The sequence below is a fragment of the Ptychodera flava genome (assembly GCF_041260155.1).
Source record: "Ptychodera flava strain L36383 chromosome 3 unlocalized genomic scaffold, AS_Pfla_20210202 Scaffold_27__1_contigs__length_13241970_pilon, whole genome shotgun sequence".
Taxonomy (NCBI): domain Eukaryota; kingdom Metazoa; phylum Hemichordata; class Enteropneusta; family Ptychoderidae; genus Ptychodera; species Ptychodera flava.
In genome coordinates, this window is record NW_027248281.1 from 11,441,962 (window position 1) to 11,461,669 (window position 19,708).

A 19,708-nucleotide genomic window follows, 5' to 3' on the forward strand; every position below is an offset into this window, starting at 1 on the left:
TTGGATCGGATATCATTTCTCTTAGTTTTACTCAATAGAACACTGTATTTTGAGTTTGTAGGTTTATGAGTGGTCGGTTTTTTTTACATAAAGAAAGAGGTCAAGCAAGTTTTACAAAGCAATCTCATATATATGAGCATCGATTTGTTAAAAGAAGACAAACTTATACAAATTTAAATAGTCAATCATCATAGACTGAACCTTTACACCAGCAAAGTCTAAGTTGACATTGTCGATAAGATAAGGGCGTGAAACATACTTGACCGCACTAGTTAATATTCAACAAACAGCAAATATCGATCTTACACTGTGGCTGCAATTTATAACCGTAACAATGATAAGCAAACGCCGATCACGATTGACATGGATCAGTGTGACGGTTCGTTTTTGACACTGGATTGCGACAATGCGCCCAATATGACTGGAAAAACTTACACGAATCTCTGCTGAAACAATTTGTCCAGTCTTCGATTCAGGTGGGTTAATTAGCTACTACTTGATTATAGGATCATATGGTACTGCTGTTATGTTAAATGTACTTTATCTCCTATACTGTCAGTTCAGCCTTCTTTTGACATGTATACGCAAATAATGGAGACGTACCGCTCATAAACTAGAATACCCCTTATGTGTACACGTAGCAAAACATGTGCTGTCAGGTGGGATTCCATATATCAAATTCGCATGCACTGACATTAGTCAAGTTATAGGCATGATTCAATTTGACTGTAAACTAGTATATTCTTTGCGAGTTTTTTATCCTCAAGTATCTCCGACAGAATCTTACGAAGGTTGGTTTTCGTAGAATTCCGTATCTATGACTCCGCCTTCATTTCGTATAACATAGCATAGACAGTATTAGTAAAATAACACAGTCTATGGTTTCACCTACGTGAAGAAAAAATCGTTGACTTGAGATGTATTTTGCTAGTCGTCTTCCGTTTAGTAGTTGCCGTGCATTTACATTTGAAAACATTTGAGCGGAGTCCATCCCAGGCCGTACCGTATGAAGTGTTTGCATTTTGCTAGGTTTGACCGCTATCAGTGTGTATAGTCTGGTTTGACCCAGCTATCGTGACCTTTGAGAATACTCATCACTTCCCAATCAAAAACTTACGAACCACATCACTGGACAATAGTAGTTGTAGCTCTTAAACAGTGCGATCGGTACCACGGCCGGCCTGGATTGTTGTCAAGTGACGATTACCGATCGTACTGCTGAAAAACTATAATAATTGCCATGAACAAACAAGCTTATAAAAGTCGGTCAGACATTAATGTTTAATTTTTATTGCAGTAGACTTTGAAAACTTGGGACTGTACATACACCATCGACTTCTTGATTCTAAATCAATGTTTAATCTATCTGTTGCCACACAAGACGAATTCGTATCTTCTATCGGTACTTGAATGATACAATACCCATGTACACAATACCCGTCAGGTATCTTGCATATATTATCTTGATAATCTTGATGAGCTCCTCATGGCAAACATAACGGCACTCATTGACAGCATGTACATCTGTGCCAATAAACGTCCGGATGGACTCAAGTCAGTCAGATTATGGTCAGTGCCAACAGTCGTCGGTGAAATTTGAAGGCATCATTTATATTCTATATTCGATAATGCCCAAAGCGACATCGTCGCCGGAAATGACTCTTTGTGACTGTGTTGTCAAGAGCTGGTTTAATTTTTCATGAAAACTGGAAATCATCAATGAAAGGCAACGACTTTATTTTCAAAATTGTTTGCCAAATTTTCAGTGGTTTAAAACTACTCAAATATTTTCATCCGTGCAGTGCAACCATGGAATGTGAGGTGATAGAAAAGATAGCCAAGTGTCTACAGGGCGTTGATCTTGACGAACTGGGATTGAAATTAGGATTGGAACAGACAGAAGTATCGAGAATCGTCGATGATGAGACACTGTCCCCGCGAGATATGCAAATCGCTTTCGTCAACTTGTGGCAATCTCAGGAAGATGACCAAACCGCCATTTACCTTGTCAAGGCTTTGAAGGAACTTAACCGCGGTGTGTCTGCTATGAGAATAGAGCAGTTACATCTTGGACGTGGGGGACTTGGTAAGTATTCCGAAATTTGTGGTGTGTAATTTAACTTATTTTGCGAAGATTAGAAGCTAATAATTTAACTGAAAGATATATATCCAAGTGCCTTCAACATTAATCCGATACGAACACGACTGGAACTAATTTGGGATAATTGGATGGTGAAGTAATGCCGGTTTAATCTACAAATTTAATCTCATCTGCCTTTCTTTTTACATTACACACTTGTTTTTATGAGTAATTTGTATTATTTTAACATTCAGCTATACGGCACCTAACGCTTTTGAGAAATTTGAAAAATATGAAAATCCAATTATCCCAAATTAGTTCCAATCATGTTTACGCCTTCGGTCCGAAATGTACAACATATTATCTGAATGTCTGACTGTGAGAATAATCTATTCACTCATTTTTGTAGGTGATCAACAGAAACCGAAAAGTGTGGCTAAGGAAGACGAAGTGGTAACTCGTATCGACGCTGTTGCACTGTCGTCCGCCGATGTCAAAGGTACGCCAAAATATTATAACAAATATCGCTGATCAGCTACGCCGTCGTGCGTATTATCGGTGTTTGCCCTACAGTGAAAGTATGCCACATATTATTTTATTTAATGTGGTTTCAGGCAAATCCTTGGACACTACTGCCATCACTCTCTATCCATGTGCTAGGATCGTCGCCATGCATTTTTAATGAACCACTGCAGCGCATTAATTTGGCCACTTTTACATTTACCATAATGAAAACTCTGGTCGTAGTGCAACTAGATCCTATCGTTATTGAACTTTCAGGTGGTCAATCAGTCTGTGAAAGTCAATCAAAGTAAAGCATACCAGGGTCACGTACAGAAAGTATAACAGTGCCCACTCTCGGCGACATTCAGCGCACAGTTATTAACACAAAAGTTATGATCCCTTTTGCAGACGGAAAGCGGAGTTTCTAAGATTCCTTGAGAATTTCCTACATTTCACCCATAGCACAGAAATGTAGATGTAGTGCAGCTAGCCAATTTATTTCCAGTTTAATTTGGTAATATTTGGTCAGGCTCCTTAACGGACGCTCTAAAATTGACATTTGACCGGAATCTCATTTTTAGGACAAAACAGACTCTACGCAATCTCAATTTTGTTGACATATTTCGAATCGGTATCTTCTGCCTCCGCAGATTTCCCCCCGACAATTAAAAAATCATCTTTATCCGTAGCTGTAAAGCCTCGTCCGCGTGTGATACCTCTCTGCTACCCAGACAACTTTCAGTGGGACTGCAAAGAGGGCGTGTTGAGAAAGACACGGGAAGAACCGGGAAAGTTGACCGTTTTACAAGATGCTGTAGACATTTTACAGTCGATCAATGGTGCCATATGTCCAGTTACTGTACTCAGATACTCATCTTCTTGTGAAGAACACAGTGAATCCATTCCATTTCAACGTTTATTTTGTTCGGCGGTTGATGAAAGCGACAAGCCGAGAGGTAAGTCTTTTTTGTGTTTTGCTCGTCAAAAATGATTTCAATGAAGTTATTCAGTGCAGTATTTCTTTTCTATCGTCAGTCTAGTGCTATTGGCATAATGCTGCATTGGTATCATAATGTATACTGTCTTAAAAGTGTTAGTTCAGCCAAATTTGAAATGCATTACATTTTTTCGATGGTACTTCAGATATGATTACACATGTTGTAAATTTCATACACGTGATTGTTAATAAACGTCATCATAATTAAAACAATAATTATATATACGTGAATGAAATCAGGCACCAGCAATTTGACAATGCGTTTTATTTGGTGTTCAGTTCTTACAGAAGTGACTTTGAAAACATGTTATCTCGCCGAAGGAACTAATTATTAGAAATTAGATGACCTCAGCCTCGAAAGAGATCGAAGACATACGTAAACTATTAGCTGTTTTCGTGGAAAAATACTACGAGAAAATTATGTAAACGAGACGTTATCTGCCCTAGTGTTCCGTTACAGGTATATGGATGAGTAAAGAAACTTTCACTCGAAAAACGGAGATCGGCGATGACGTCACGGTCGTATTTCTCGAAGCCATCGACAACGAATCCAGATCTGTTGACCAAGACAACATTTGTATATTTACGATAGCGTGTTTGCTTTCGTCTGTGCTTGTACACAACAGCGACAGAAACCCTACAGAGAACGATTTAAAAAGATTACGGTAAGTTCATGGTTGTCAGCTTACTTAGAATTAGATTGCTGATGGGTTTCATCTATTGATAAGCAGGCATAATTTGGGAGTAGAGAAACAAATTGCCTCGAACAAATATACCGATATTTAAAATTAAAAATAACAGCAATACTCCATATTAATTTCAGAGAGATAATTAAATTTTCGATTTAAATTAAAGACGGTGAAATGCTCATTTACTCTTACCAGCTTCAAAATAAATTAATACAATCAACAGATCAGCATTATGGTAAAAAATGGCTTTCTCTCTCTGTCACCGCAACGCTTTCTAAGCGTTTAAGTGTTCAGCAAATTTGTATCTGTTTCAGCCGTGTGGCATTTGTTATCGCTTCTTCAAATATCGCAGTTGAAATACATGTATTTCGTTTGTTTAGACATGACATTTTTGATACATTTGGACATTGCTTACCATTACATTGAATCAAACTTAAGTGGAGTGATTGTTTCTTCTTCCTGAAAATTGTCAAGTAGGGCTGGCTTGTGTTAATCAATTGCAAAATGAATAGAACATTTAATACAGTTAACGAAGTGATAATTTATATGTGTTGTGTGGATATGTCGACGTAATGTCATACCACTGTGACAACGTCCTACAGTGGACTTAATGAAATATGATTTGGATCTGGTCACTGAAGACATTCTTTAAAGTCGCTAAGTGCTGTCATTACAGTTTTCAGTTATCTCAAATTTGACAGGTGGGTGTGCAGACTACCGGATGCTGTGAAGGTGCAGCCAAAGGATTTCATCAACTTTTTCCCTGACTTCAGCTGGATTGTCAACGATTTTATGACTACGCCCCCAGCGGCAAGACATGAAAAAGGCTCCCTCGACAGCAGAGACTTTCTCCTACAAAACGTACGTAGATTTACGATAGTATCGTATTCATTTGTCCTAAAAGGTAAAACATGCTGTGATTTATGTCGGTCTACGTCTGTCATCGCGAGTTCACGGTTCATGATAATAATAGCGAGGGACAGTCTCACTATGTTGATAAAAACATTTTCATCGGCAGTAAGGAATTAAATATTAATACCCGGCTTGACCATTACTCTCCGCACTCTCTCATAAAAAAATGGATTAGGCCAAAATAAAAAATATGTGCTGTTCCGATTACCCGACCTACCCCAATTTTATCCCCCCGACCCTAGACTTTTAGAGCTTCGTAAACCCGGAAGTAAAAATAATGATATGAAAGAACGTGAAACGCATGACACTAATTTTAGTTCCATTTTGATACTTTTTGATCTACTTCAATAAAATGCTTTTGAAACAATACCACGTGCAAATTTCCTGTACGCGATTTTGCATATGAAAGCCTATCAGCCAGTTGAGTTACGTTCACAAAAGTTCATTGCCCTAGCCCGATAAGGTTTCCGTGTCACATCATCTCTGCACGATCGAGAAAAGGAGACAAACTGAAGGTTTTGTGCATCATATATATATAATAACACTAAAAATAATTCTGATAGCAAAATTGACACGAAAAATTTGACTTTACTGTCACAGAAACGTGTTCAGTGCAGACTGCACAAGCATTGAAGCAAGCTATGGTGTCAATGGGCACATGGGCCCGGTTTTTGAATTCAGTGAACAGACACTGACTCATTTTTCAGAGCAAATAAACCCTAAAATTAACTGTCGGTGACAACCAACCTTTCTATTTGTTATTTTCACCATTCTAAAATGACTGAAAAAATGCAACTGGAGCAAGTCAAACACCGAGAAAAACTCGACTCCGCATTCAATTCAAAACAAGGGATCTGACCCTCTAAGTTGTTTGTTTTAGCTCTACTGAGTCTGCGCACAAAACTACAAGACCAGCTAGGTCACTACAAAAATACAGCTCTCGGTTTGCATTGGGCAATGTTGATCCAAACTTACAGTAGTGAGGGATGATATACGCACAGTAAAAACGTGACAAACAAGCACATTATTTTTTCAGAAGCTACAAAACATTCTTTTATAACTACAAAAGATTTTTTTCTTGGTTTGTGTAGTGCAGACAGTTCAGTAAAAAAATGAAAAAATCCCTTGAAGGTACAGTGGGAATGGCTAACTGTTGTTAATTTTGATGTTTGAATGTACAGTATGCCCTATGAAAGCAAACTTACAGAATATGTGCAAACAAACATATAGAATATTTAAGCATGAGGGAATATGCTACAATTTTTAGGGATATTAAAGCTTATGAATATTAATGAGCCATCTGCCACTCTTGGAAGCCCTATACCTTAACAACAGTGATAGCGAAATTTGTTGACTTTTGAAAAAATCTTATAGAGGATGGTGTTTGGAGCCAGCAGCTTGGATTGTGTAAGCAAGTGATTTATGGCTTGTAGTATGTATATCACAAGTGACATTACTGGAACATTAAAACTTACATAAGATGTCCTTAAATGTTTCAATTAAATCCCCCCAAAATTTTAAAATTCCCCTCAAAAGTTCCAGGAGAGGGGGACCAATCCCCCCTGGTATAGTATCCTAGATGAAACACTGCATTGATGACAGTAAGTATTGTGTTGTGTCATTTCTTACAAGTGAAACTTACCTGTGGATAAACAGTTCACTTTCCTGTCAAAGAATTGTAATTCAGCCATATCAATTTCCGTGGCAGTCTAATAAACCACACACTTCAATTCTACTGATGAATATTTTATTTTAATAAATTGGTATTCAATTGAGTGCATTTCATGAGGAAATTGTTCACTGGTAGTTTGTTTGAAAGCGTACAAAATGCACATTGAGAAATAAAAAAAAAATGAAAAAAAAAAAAAAATTCCCTACCTACCTACCCTATTTTTTAAAACCATGTAATCGGAACAGCACAATTTTTTTTTTGGCCTTACGACTTTTTTATTTCTGTTGAATGTTTGTTTTGATTAACCTAGCAAGCGTTGGAATAACATGGAGAGTAATATTTAGCGTAATCGAGTAATTAAGTACTAATTGAGACACCATTATCAGTTTATTACATTGTAAAATATATTCAGCGTATCACCCTCAATATTCATAAGCGAAGGTGACAACAGGTAACGAACTGTTCATTTTCCCCCATATTTTTAAGAGGGTATAATGTTATTTTTTATAATAAAAATGCCACGGTTCATAACATACCATGATAAATTTGAAATTCAATTTGTCATTTCGTGCCAGGTTTTGAAGTTTGTTAATACCACTGATGCTGATGGTGAGATAACCAATGATGTAATACGTGGAATTCTCACATATTTCCAAACTTTTGACGTCCATGACTTAAAATGGCCCGTTTCATCAGGGCGTGACCTGAAGAGCGATGGACATCACGCACACCTGGTTTTTGATTTTCTTAGCAAAATCTGTGACGAGACATCGATAAGCTTGAAAGCGAAGAAGGCGTGGCCCTTGGCGGGAAACATTAATGCAGAGAGTAAGTTTTGGGTTGACATGTTGTATTTTCAAGACAATACGGCTTTGTTCGAAAACATCCATCCCGAGAAAAATAGATTCATTAAGGAAGTAGAAATATACGATTAGTGAACGATGGGCATCCAGTAAATCAGCGAGTTTAAATTCTAAACTTTTCTGAAAAACGCGTTTTGGATGTGAAATGTTTGGTTCATTAAGGAAGTAGAAATATACGATTAGTGAACGATGGGCATCCAGTAAATCAGCGAGTTTAAATTCTAAACTTTTCTGAAAAACGCGTTTTGGATGTGAAATGTTTGGTTTTGTCTCTGACGCGCTACGGTGTCGCAGTGTGGGCGTATGCAAACAACTCTTTTCATTGGAATGTGAAGGACGTTTACTCAACCTAGCCAAACAAGAGCATCTTTTTAACTCGCTCGCATAATTTATCATTTTCAGTGTTTGTTGGACTGGTTAAAGGCTATTTGCGGTATATGAACGACACCGGCACCCCAATAGATGTCAGAGGGGTTGTTTTAGAGGTGACCACATCCCTGATGAATTCAGCTTCCGATGTTGCTTTCCTTCACTACTCTAAACTCATGAAGAGCTTTGTTAATGAAAACACACCATGTGATGAAGATCTGATCATCAAAGAACACGAGAGATGTTTCAATTCAGCTCTGATGATATTCAAAGAAAGGACAGAATTTGTTACCGATTCCGCACTGAAAGCAAAGCATAGGAAACGTCTGATGGTACGGTGTTCATACTTTAGTCCTCATTTTTTTACGACAGTTTCTTTTGCTGATTCCGGTCTTATGTGTTGTGGTATCGGGAGCACCAAAGGCAGATTTGTTTTCAATTATTTTGGTGTGTCCCCGTTCATGAAAGCTTAATTTCAACTAGAATTTGCATCTATAACTAATTTAATACATGCAAATTGATGATAATCTAAACCAATAATTATATCAGAAATTTATAAAACACAGCTCATACACGTAACCTATTGCCAGCCATTCTTCATGTCATGTGATATCTATATGAAAGTTATGTTATTGTATTTCCTATACCGGTGAATTTGCTCATGCTACTTGTTTCTTTTCCATTGATTACTCTTCATTAGGAGAATATGGTTGTCTACAACGACGATGATGACGTCACTGGTGGTCTATTCTATCAGTGCCTCCAGTCCAACTCGCAGCAATCCGAGGCATTTTGCTTCCAGCTAGCCTTGGCGTTGGAAGATCACATATTGAAACCGCTAATTCGTTCATCGGCAATCAACAAGGATTTAACGTTCGACGATTTTGAGTCTGCCGTACTGGACGTTGAAACTAAATATATGACGAGAGCCAGGGGACCTTACAAATATCTCATTTATAGAACGGTACTGGTAGAGGTAGGTTTTGCCACTGAAATTAATTTAAGTTACTGGAATCTCAAAGGCGGGAGAATTAAGCTTAAACAGTGAATGCGTTTTTATTTTACAGATTCTCTGCGACAAGGGATCGACAGTAAAATGGTTTAATGTGGAATGGAAAATCACAGATGAATAACACAAGTTTACAAGCATTGATTACACTATGACAATGTTATTATCTGAAAGTACCTGACAGTATGCTGTTTGATGAATTTTGACAACAGTTGTCTACACTCATTTTATAAGTAGTTCGCTTAATGGTTGCTTGTTTCTTTCTGTTACATTGAGTGTGCTGTTAATAGGTTTAGAACTAGTGCAATGCAACAAAGATGACGCTTCATAAGGTTTCAAAATGTATTTATTGTTACATATTACTGATCCACATTGTTTCTCTCTTCTTACAATTCTTCATTCTCTCTGTTATACTTTTTGCGTTTGCTACACATCATTTAATGAGACAATGTGGAATTGTGAATGAGTCAGCATATTTTCTTTATTTTCAGCGATTCACTGAGTTTTACTACGAGGGTGAAGAATATCTTAACAAACTTCGCAGTTATAAACCAACCCATGTCATTGAAAGTCAAGAGAAAAACGCTTATGAGTTTGGGGCTGCTACTGAGAAAGAGGTAATATGAAGATACTTTGTCTGTAAAATAAAAGTAACTCATGCATGGAGCACAAACTTCACATGTGACTGTAACAGTGCGTCTACTAAACGGGGACATGTTGACCTTGAGTGCTGTTCATAACTTACAAGAAAAATGCCGGTGTCGTTGGGAACATCAAAAACAACCCTCATTTACGTCATGAGAAATAACTGTGTTTGGTTTTTTCTATCATAAAAGGCAATGAAGAGGATATCCCAACTACTGCTTCGTCAAATGATACGAGAAGGTCAAACACTGGTAAGATCTGTTTGGATTTAAATAAGTGAAATGAATATCCAAGTCTTTCCTTGACATTTAACACAACAGTTTGTAATAAATGTTCTAATTCAAGAGACACACATTCTATAAATAAGGAACAAGGAACACATCGTATTTGAATCATTCTCTTGTCAATGTTGGAGACCGAAGGACAGCTTGCGTTTTAATTGTTTTAAAGTTACAAGAGTGGAAAGCCTGGTTAGTGAAATAAGGGAACGATTTATACATTTTCTGAACGCTAAGGAATGAACATTTGGGGTATGTTGACAATATGCGTTCGCGTCAATTTAGTAATGCACCTTACTATTTTTTTATATATTTTTGATTAGTACTACACATTTAATATAACATCCAATCAGAGGATCAGAATCACGTGCTTGTGTACTTTTACTGCATAATTAACATAGAAATATCGATTTTTACATCACCAGATAAGTATTGAATTGGACGACATAAGCCATGAACGTGACGTCATATCAGCTGATTTTAAGGCAAGGCTAAACACGCTCCAAAGTCAATGTCACAATCTCAGATTGACACACATCGGCGTGGTCGAACAGCTAGAAGAATTGCAAAGCGCCCTCGATCGGGAGCACGTTACCATGGCAGCAAAACTTGAGATTCGGAAACGAGGGTTGTTAGAACAAAAAGGTATGTTTTACACAAAAAAGTCACGCGTAATATTTAACACAATAATGACAAAATCTTACAATTTAAGATTTACAGATCAGTATAATGTTTAACAAATCCATGTCCGTTTTAATGTAGGCTCACATTTTATCAACTTTCTTCCTCCTTTGATAATGTCTTCGTTTAGTGACGCTATGTAGCTTTTTATCTTTCATGACGACATTACATTTGTATTCATCATATTCAATGTCTTGCAGAGAAGCTCATGGAATCACTAGCTGAGTTCCCGAAAGTGGGAGGTGAGTAGAATTGTACAGTACACAACTATACGATTTAGTACTTTTTGCATGTGATTTGGCTTAAGATATTTAGCACTATACAATTTTAACAGTGTTTTAACATCTTAAAGTCATTTTCAACAAGTTGATGGATCTATTTCATTGAAACCTCATTAGAAAGCTGTACACTTATTGCAAGATCTTAACAAATATATCAATTGGGGATTCAGCTTACTTCTGTGCAAGTAAATTCAGCATTGTTAAAACACTGCTAAAGTCTAAGTGTATCTGCTCTCACAAGATTCTTCTCCTTCATGGCTGTAAGAAGAAAATAAACTTGGACAAAAGTTGGCAAACTAACGAACGACAATGAATTAAGAGGCTTATTCATTTTATGCGCCCACATTGCAAAGAACCGTATTTTAATCAGCTGCGACCTGGACTTCATCCATGTGGCCTTTTCTGAAAAAATAGCACAATGACAATAATTTCTCTCATTATTGGATCGAATTTCCTGAATGTTCTTTGAGACTTACATCCTCCTTTGTTTGTTTCCTTGTTTTAAAGTGTTAAATTTGTTTTGTTTTTCCTGCAGTCGAGGAAGATATGGCAGTGAAAGTGGAGACACATTGTTCAATACTGTGACAAACACTATAGAAAAGTGTTATGTATCATTGTCTTTCACATACAAACAGCGATCGCGGCATTTTATGTCTTCTAGGGAGTCAATGAACAATTGTCCTTAATAAAGAAAGGCTCTCCTTGAAGTTCGTCACCGTAGCACTTTCTTCACAAGGTCAATACGAAAAGATTGTACAGTAAAAGGGATTATACCTTTCCCTCGGAGAAGTTAATCTATTTCAAAAGCTCGAGACGGCGATTTCAATTCTGTAAGTTCCCCTCTGTATCTATTGTCAACAATGGGTACACTAAAGCAATCAAACCACACCAAGCGAATGTATACTACAAGATTTTGACCAGTTCAGTATACATATTCGCGGGCGATAGTGAGTACATATCGAAGTGATGTACCCATTGCTAAGGTGGTTTAGTTCTTTTATATCATAATATTAAATTGAAATTTTGACGTGAAATGTCAAAAACGGAATTTTTCTCTAGTGAGGAGGTAGTGCATTTTCCAACACGGTTATTTCCACGTCTCTCCCAATTAGATCGTAGTATCTGCGCCATCAATTTACTGGCATTATATAATCGATTATATTTGTTGAGCTTACAATATCGTCCAGTCGTTAACAAAACTGATAAATAATGAGAGAGTCACTACAAAGTAAAACGTTTTGAATTCACTAATACTTGCCCCAAGTCGTACACTGAAGGAGGGGCACTGCAGTCTGAGAAAAATCTCAATTTAGTTATCAACTCAACTAACTATTATCATTGTGCAATATCGATGCCACATTGATGCTATCTGTCATTTTCTCGTATACAATCTTCTACCGTCCATTGTACGGCACTTTCTAGAAAACAAGCAAATTGCATTGCCAGAACTGCACACGATGAGTCAATATTTGGACATGATTGTTTTTTGACAATTGTGAACTTTTACTCGACTTCAAGTACTGGCCTGTATTGAATGAACTTTATGAATCAATCACGCGAGAATATGATACAAATATTGATAAGGTCTATCCTTCATTCGTAGCTGGCTTTCACTGTAAGCTCAACTACAAATCAATTGTTGGAGTCGACAATTTTATTAATTAAAAATATAACGTCACGTTACGAACGAGAGTTTCTGCAGTTAATTCATTGGTTGGGAAATGGACTCGACAACTTAACACCATCATAACACAGGATTGAACAAAGAAAAACCAACCTTCATATATACTTTCATCTCCTTCATACTTTTTTATTGGAAAGGTGGGAATGAATTAATCAGTTTTACCATAAACCTTTCACCTGCATGTTTTGGCCCAAAGTCAGGCTCTCACAGCTTCTCAATCGTTGGCTACAAAGAGCAACCCCGTCCTGCGCTGATTTTAAGACTGTGTGGCGCGGCTCAGTACGATGGCTTTTGTTTTGGTACACATTGGACCCGATATGATTTGAGTTGGCTTACATGTAGCCAGACCGTTGAGGGCATGTAGTGTAGGTCAGAGTTCACAAGCTGACACGCGAACTTTTGACAGTCGATCGACAGCTGCATATGTGCCGGGCCGCAGTGGTCTTTGAACGTTTTACTAGGTTCTGCACTTCCCCCGAGGCCTTTGGTAAAACAGACGTTTCGCCGCACATGCTACAGTAGTGGCTACAGCGGTATTTTTTGCACGGACGCACGAAGGACTGTCGACAGTCTAGGTTTGACCACAGGTTATCGTAAAGTTGCTTGGATAGTCGTTCCGAGGCGGGCGGCCGCAGGTCGCCGTTTACATGGAAAAAATAGACGGCGACCTGCGGCCGCCCGCCTCGGAACGACTATCCAAGCAACTTTACGATAACCTGTGGGTTTGACTGGAGCGTCGATCAGAATACGTCGTTCTAAAGGAAATCGACCGAGGTTCTAGGGGCAAAGGTAACACGTGGAACAGAGAGAGAGAGAGAGAGAGAGAGAGAGAGAGAGAGAGAGAGAGAGAGAGAGAGAGGTAACACGTGGAACAGAGAGAGAGAGAGAGAGAGAGAGAGAGAGAGAGAGAGAGAGAGAGAGGGGGGGGGGGGAGGTATGTGCGTTCGTGGGCATAATTGTATACTAGGCGTCGCGACGCCCACGCATTCCGAAGTCCGATTCTCTATTTACAGCCATAGCTTATGTATTGAAATCGCACGATTACATCCGTCTATGTATCGTGTTTTCCAGGAAACACATCCACTCGTAACAGAAACACAAACACTTAAACATCAGACACAAATAAACCGAATTCCCCCTCAGAGGCCCATCAAGATATAAATACTCCCCAGCTGTTGCACTTTTTCAGTCATACTGCCTTGTCAACCACGAGGTCAGCTGTGTGCGTGCTATGCGACCGGATACGAAGTGGCTTGAGGAGGAACCTTATTTTAGTTTTAGAGACAAATATATGACGTTAATCAAGAACTAAGAATATCTGTATTAACCAGGCTTATTTCTACAAAGTAATAGGCTAACTGTCTCAGATGACGATAACTCGATGACTCGAAGACAAGGAAGCGATGTAAAAACATGCTTAAATCATTAGTAAGGGGTAGCCCATTTGATTTCTGGGGATGGGCTGGAGGAAATGACTATGGCGACATTTTTTGTCCTACCCAGTCTGGCAGCAATTTTATTTTTCCAGAGGTTGCGTCAAAGCAATTTATTTACTCGTAGAGTCAAAAAGCAGTTTTTTTGTCAAAATACAAAATCCCTCTTTAATTTTTAGTAAACAATGAAAACTCATTACCATAACAATTACATTGATTGTTATGCAAAATTTATTGTTATGCAAAGTAGTCACCATTCTACAAGAAAATCCTGGGGAGAACACAGAAGCAGGTATACCTTTTTTAGGATCATTGTTTTTGTGTGAGATAGTTTAACTTTGAAGATCAGCTTGTTTCTTGTTTCTTGCACCTTCGTGCAATATTTTGTTCTATTTGCATACATTTCGAGTAACAGTTCATGAACTGATTTGACTCTCGTGTGTATCACTTGAGTTGAAATTTGGTATTTTATTTTATCACACCCGGTTTTTAGGTCGACCACTGACCTGGCTAGTAAAAGGCCTGGTATTTGAGAATAGCATATTAGACAAACCTCATTGCTTACTTTTGAGCCGATATCTTACAATGTCTATTTTTCATTAATTTTATTGTCATTTTCTTTAGTGTTGTTTTGAGACAATCTTTCATGCAGCCGCTTGCCTAGTGGCTTTGAAAATCGGTTTAGAAGTAGATGTTCTCTTTCAGTTTTGTATGATAAGGCAAAATTAGTCATTTTGGTCAAAATAAAAAAAAAAACAATTCTCAGAATCTGCTCTTGATCTTTCTTTCTTTGAAATCTGGTTTTATTGGGTATTCTTATAATGAAGTTTAGAAATAATAGTAAAATCAGTATCATACATGTTTGGCAATTTTTATCATTTTTAGTCAGTTTTTTATTCTTTGACACCACTGTTTTCATTGGAAAACGAGTTTAAAGTTAATGCCTAATAGCCTAGGGTAGACATCAGTGGACTGTTAGACGAGTGTTTCACTGAGATAGTACATGCTTTCATCGTCGTAAACCACGCGCCTATTTACGGCAACAGCTCAGCGCTTTTTGCGTAGGTCAGCGGAGCGGAAATTATTGCTCTGGCTCGCGAGAATGCATGCTTTGTTCATTTTTCCTTATCAAGTTCAAAAGTAGTTAAACATTTTAAAGCATTTGTTAAATTGTTGGAGTATATCACATTTAATTGTCCATTCATTCTTTGATACTTTTTAAAGTAAGTGTTTATCTAAATACAGTAACATGTATATTGTTTGTTCGGATCCTATCGGGAAGTTTACAAATCTTATCTTTTACATTTCCAGTTATTGTTGAAAGTACGTCTCACAAAGGCAATGTCGACAAATGTGACTGAAGACTTGAGTTAAAGCAATTACACATCCGATGAATATCACAAATCATACATATATACTGATGTATGAACGGCAGGTTAATTTACTTTTCTTCATCATGAAATATCTGATAAGATTGCATACAACATAACATTGACCATAAACGTATAAGTTTTTGGCCAGTTGTTTTGTTTTCGAGTAAAATTTAAGACAAAGTGTTAAACTTTAATAGACATATATCTATTAATAAAGTGTTACCGCTATACGATGGAATTTATTTTTTTATTGATTTCAATCTCTTTTGTAAACTTGACAAATATTCTCACGTTTATTCTAACACTGGCAGCCGCTTTGCATTTATAACACAGTGCAGTAGGGGAGTGTAGCAGCGAGTGACCTTGACTCATGCTACTGAGAAGAGGTTTCTGCTTCTATAGATAAGGAGGCACCGTGGACTAGTGGTTAGGGTAACGGACTCACTATCGGAGGATGGTGGGTTCGAGACCCGGTTCAAGTCCCGGTAGATCCAGAGTAGCGGATTCACTGTCGGAGGACGGTGAATTCGAGACTCTAGCTCGGTGTTGTGCCCTTGAGCAAGGCACTTTACTCCTAAGTGCTCCATTGGGGTAGTGGGTTTATGGGTACCTAATCCTGTAAATGGGCTAGCACCCGTTGGATGATGGACTAAATAAAAAAATATATATATCCAAATTGCCGCCCTGGGCGGCAGCTCAAAAGACAATATAATTCTGGTTTCAAATATTCTTGTTCAAAAATGTCGCCCTAGGCGGCAGCTGCAGAGACCACTGCATGCTGGCCTACCTTCCATGGGTGCTGTAACCTCCACAAGTGTAATAATCTCCACAAATGTAATATCAACCACAATTGTAATAAAATCAACCACAAATGTAATAAAACAGTCAACCATTAATGTAACACCCCGTAACCACAAATGTAATAAACAAATTAACCATAAATGTAACAAGGCAGTATTGCTGAAGGCAATGAGTACTTGGGCCGTGATAGAGTAATTTTGAGGACAATATATACTACTATTCAAATATAGTCTTGAATTTCCTCCTGTCAATGAGGCATTTGATTAACTGGTTATTAAACGAAGCAATGGCATGACAACGGCAAAATATGTCTAGCAACTTTTGTGGAGTTTGAGGCAGGGGTTCTTTATTTATAGCGGGAATTGCTTAAACTCCTTAAATATTCAAATTCAACAAATTTCTTTTGTTCTCGATGGTAGATGTCTAATATTTAGATGGGCATATTTAGATTTCTACCCTATAGTTATCCCTATATACCAAAAATCGGACATCCAGCTCTATTGGCTTGCTCAGAATTAGATATGCGCATAATTAATGAGGTACAATATGTGGTGTCATAAGGTGTCCCATCATACCATTTATGAAGGGTGTAGCACTTGTGGTTACTGAGTTGTGGACAAATATATATATATTTGAGGTCAAAGGTCATCGAGGTCACGTCACATTTTGTCAAAATAATTGTATTGCTAAGTTATTCCTATATACCAAAAATCAGACCTCCAGCTCTATTGGCGCGCTCAAAATTATATATGCGCATAATTAATGAGGTACAATATGTGGTGTCATAAGGTGTCTTATCATACCAAATATGAAGGATGTAGCACTTGTGGTTATTGAGTTGTGGACAAATATATATATTTGAGGTCAAAGGTCATTGAGGTCACGTCACATTTTGTCAGAATAATTGTATTGCTAAGTTATTCCTATATACCAAAAATCAGACCTCTAGCTCTATTGGCTCGCTCAAAATAAGATATGCACATAATTAATGAGGTACAATATATGGTGTCATAAGGTGTCCTTTCATACCAAATATGAAGGGTGTAGCACTTGTGGTTACTGAGTTGTGGACAAATATGTATATTTGAGGTCAAAGGTCATTGAGGTCACATGAAGTTTTGTCAAACAAATTATATTGTTAACTTATCCCTATATACTAGTACCAGAAATCAGACCTCTTGCTCTATTGGCTCGCTCATAATTAGATATGCACATAATTAATGGTGTACAATATGTGGCGTCATAAGGTGTCCCATCATACCAAATATGAAAGGTTTAGCACTTGTGGTTACTGAGTTATGGACAATAATGTATATTTCAGGTCAAAGGTCACCAAGGTCACATGATATTTTGTCAAAATGTCTGAGATATCTGCGTGAACCGATGGACTCACTGATGGACTCACGGACGGATATGAGCCAATCTATAAGCCCCCTGGACTTTATCCGTGGGGACAAAAAAACTGTGTCACTGCATCCTTTAGGCAATATGAATACGATGAGAAACTAAATTTTTATTTTTCTTGGCATCATACATGCGAGTCTATGGAGAACTGCCTTATACATGGGAGTCTATGGAGGTGTAAACTAAAAAGTCCTCTAACACGGCCAAATTTGATAGCATTGTGAAACAAATCGACGTGCATCTGTATGGGGTTGGGTACTAGGCGTGAACGGACGGACGGACGCACGGACATGACCAAACCTATAAGTCCCCTCGGACTTCGTCCGTGGTGATTAAAAACAACGCAACAGTTATTACAGCTACACCGGCGGTAGGTTCATATCCAGAGCCCCGTACGGTCTGCCGCCGTCGCTTTAAAACAATCTCATGCACCCGGCCATATGGGCAGCTGGCCGGATGCATGACTTCCCGGAGAAGGCGAGCTGTCACGTTCAAGCTCAGGATTATTTGTCGATCAAATTTCAATAAATTTACCTTACCTAGATGAAATTTTGTCTATAGGCTGAAATTTCGCCCAAGTTTGACAAAATTACATCGATTTTTCAGGTTCATATGCGACATTTTTGAGTTTTGAGTGCAGACAGAAATAAGTTTTGAGGCAACATGGCTGCGACCCCATGTTGACCCCTAGCCCTGCGTACGATGCTATGTGCTACAGCTAACACACAGCATCGTACGCAGGGCCAGCGAGAGAGTTGCCGACATCGACGGTTATTTACGAGAAGTGAATAAAAGACTGTCATTTTTGGAAGCGATCGAGTAGCTGAGGTAGGCTGGGATACGACTTGGGCCCAAGAACGCTGAATTTCGGCAGTAATTTGGCTTTTTACGTCAAGTCCCAAAATGGATTTGAAGTCACCGACCCAACGTACGGGTCTTTGCAGGACTGTGGTGAGTGGGCGGTTAGCTGTAGCGGAACACACAGCATCGCACGCAGGGCTAGTTGACCCCCAAGTGAAAATGTGTTCGCGATCAAATCTTCCTATATTTTTTTTAGAATTTTCAACAAAATCATTGCTTCTTACATCTTTTGTAAAATATAAAATACTAAAATAAAACTGCGATGTGCCATGTCTCCAGATTTCTAAAATATCGTTCGTTGACCGTTCGACGCAAACTTGTGACGCAGTTGAAATTCAATACTGACCGCCAAATAATCTTACAGCGCTGTAATGAGACGAGATCAGTCTACATCCTCCAAATTATCCAACCATTCGCATTGGAGTTCAGCTCGCTTAGAGTATCATAACATTTTTCGGCCTTCTTTTAGATCGACCCTAATATCTCCCATTTAGGAAATAAATACACAAGCTACCTCGACAAAACTTCGTGCACCATCCAAGACCAAACGCACTACAAATCTGTCTTGACGTCATCATCTCCTTACATGGTAATCGGCATACCGTATTTTTTAGCAAAGGGGACACAGAATACGTCGGAGTATTCAGTTTCAATAAAACATTGTGTGATGTTGTCAAAAAAAAGTCATGTTACTGCAGTGGTATAAATTACAAAACACAAAAGTTCAAATCAGTTTATTTTGGACTGGCTTTACCCAACATTTCATATTGTTTCTTATGCCAGATTTGACCACGTGCTTACTGGCGACCCCTTTTCATGCAAATTTTGTGTCAAATGATGTGTTCCCCTGGAAAAACAAACGTACGATTTCTAAATGAAGGAGGCGAAATTTGCCCTCAAGACTCGAAACCACCCCTTTATGGGGTGTACCTAGCTATTTTTAACGAGCTTCTCGAATCTGCAGCTCTATTTCGAAATGATGGTCTGGTTTTCTCAGCTCAAGGATAAGTGTTCTCCATCGCTGTGGGCATTACTATTCTCAACCGGGAGTACAGTTTCCAGTCGTAATGTTTTTCATTGTGTCCGGGATATAAAACCTTTCCTTTTCAAACTTTCTCTTTGATTAACACTAATCCACATCTTGTCAGTGATTAAACATGTTTCAAGTTTAA

At 38.2% G+C, this 19,708-nt stretch overlaps 1 protein-coding gene across 2 annotated transcripts; it reads left to right on the forward strand.

Annotated features, from left to right (window-relative positions):
* Positions 1 to 334: 334 nt before the first annotated feature.
* Positions 335 to 12,850, forward strand: LOC139126422 (guanylate-binding protein 2-like). Of its 2 annotated transcripts, none has more exons than XM_070692482.1 (14): positions 335 to 476; positions 1,803 to 2,086; positions 2,490 to 2,579; positions 3,235 to 3,540; positions 4,042 to 4,246; positions 4,972 to 5,131; positions 7,430 to 7,682; positions 8,120 to 8,418; positions 8,787 to 9,062; positions 9,587 to 9,712; positions 9,932 to 9,991; positions 10,444 to 10,663; positions 10,900 to 10,941; positions 11,516 to 12,850. In XM_070692482.1, the coding sequence occupies exons 2-14, from the start codon at positions 1,810 to 1,812 to the stop codon at positions 11,563 to 11,565; spliced, it is 2,364 nt and encodes a 787-aa protein (XP_070548583.1). In that variant the 5' UTR covers positions 335 to 476; positions 1,803 to 1,809; the 3' UTR covers positions 11,566 to 12,850. The 2 variants fall into 2 exon arrangements, with proteins under 2 accessions (XP_070548583.1, XP_070548584.1); XM_070692483.1 differs by having other exon boundaries at positions 3,274 to 3,540.
* The last annotated feature ends 6,858 nt before the right edge of the window (positions 12,851 to 19,708 follow it).

Coding starts and splice junctions, on each gene's coding strand:
- LOC139126422 (XM_070692482.1), top strand. CDS start 1,810: ATGGAATGTGAGGTGATAGAAAAGATAGCCAAGTGTCTACAGGGCGTT. Junction 4,247..4,971: donor AACGATTTAAAAAGATTACG/GTAAGTTCATGG, acceptor CAAATTTGACAG/GTGGGTGTGCAGACTACCGG. Junction 10,664..10,899: donor AGGGTTGTTAGAACAAAAAG/GTATGTTTTACA, acceptor AATGTCTTGCAG/AGAAGCTCATGGAATCACTA.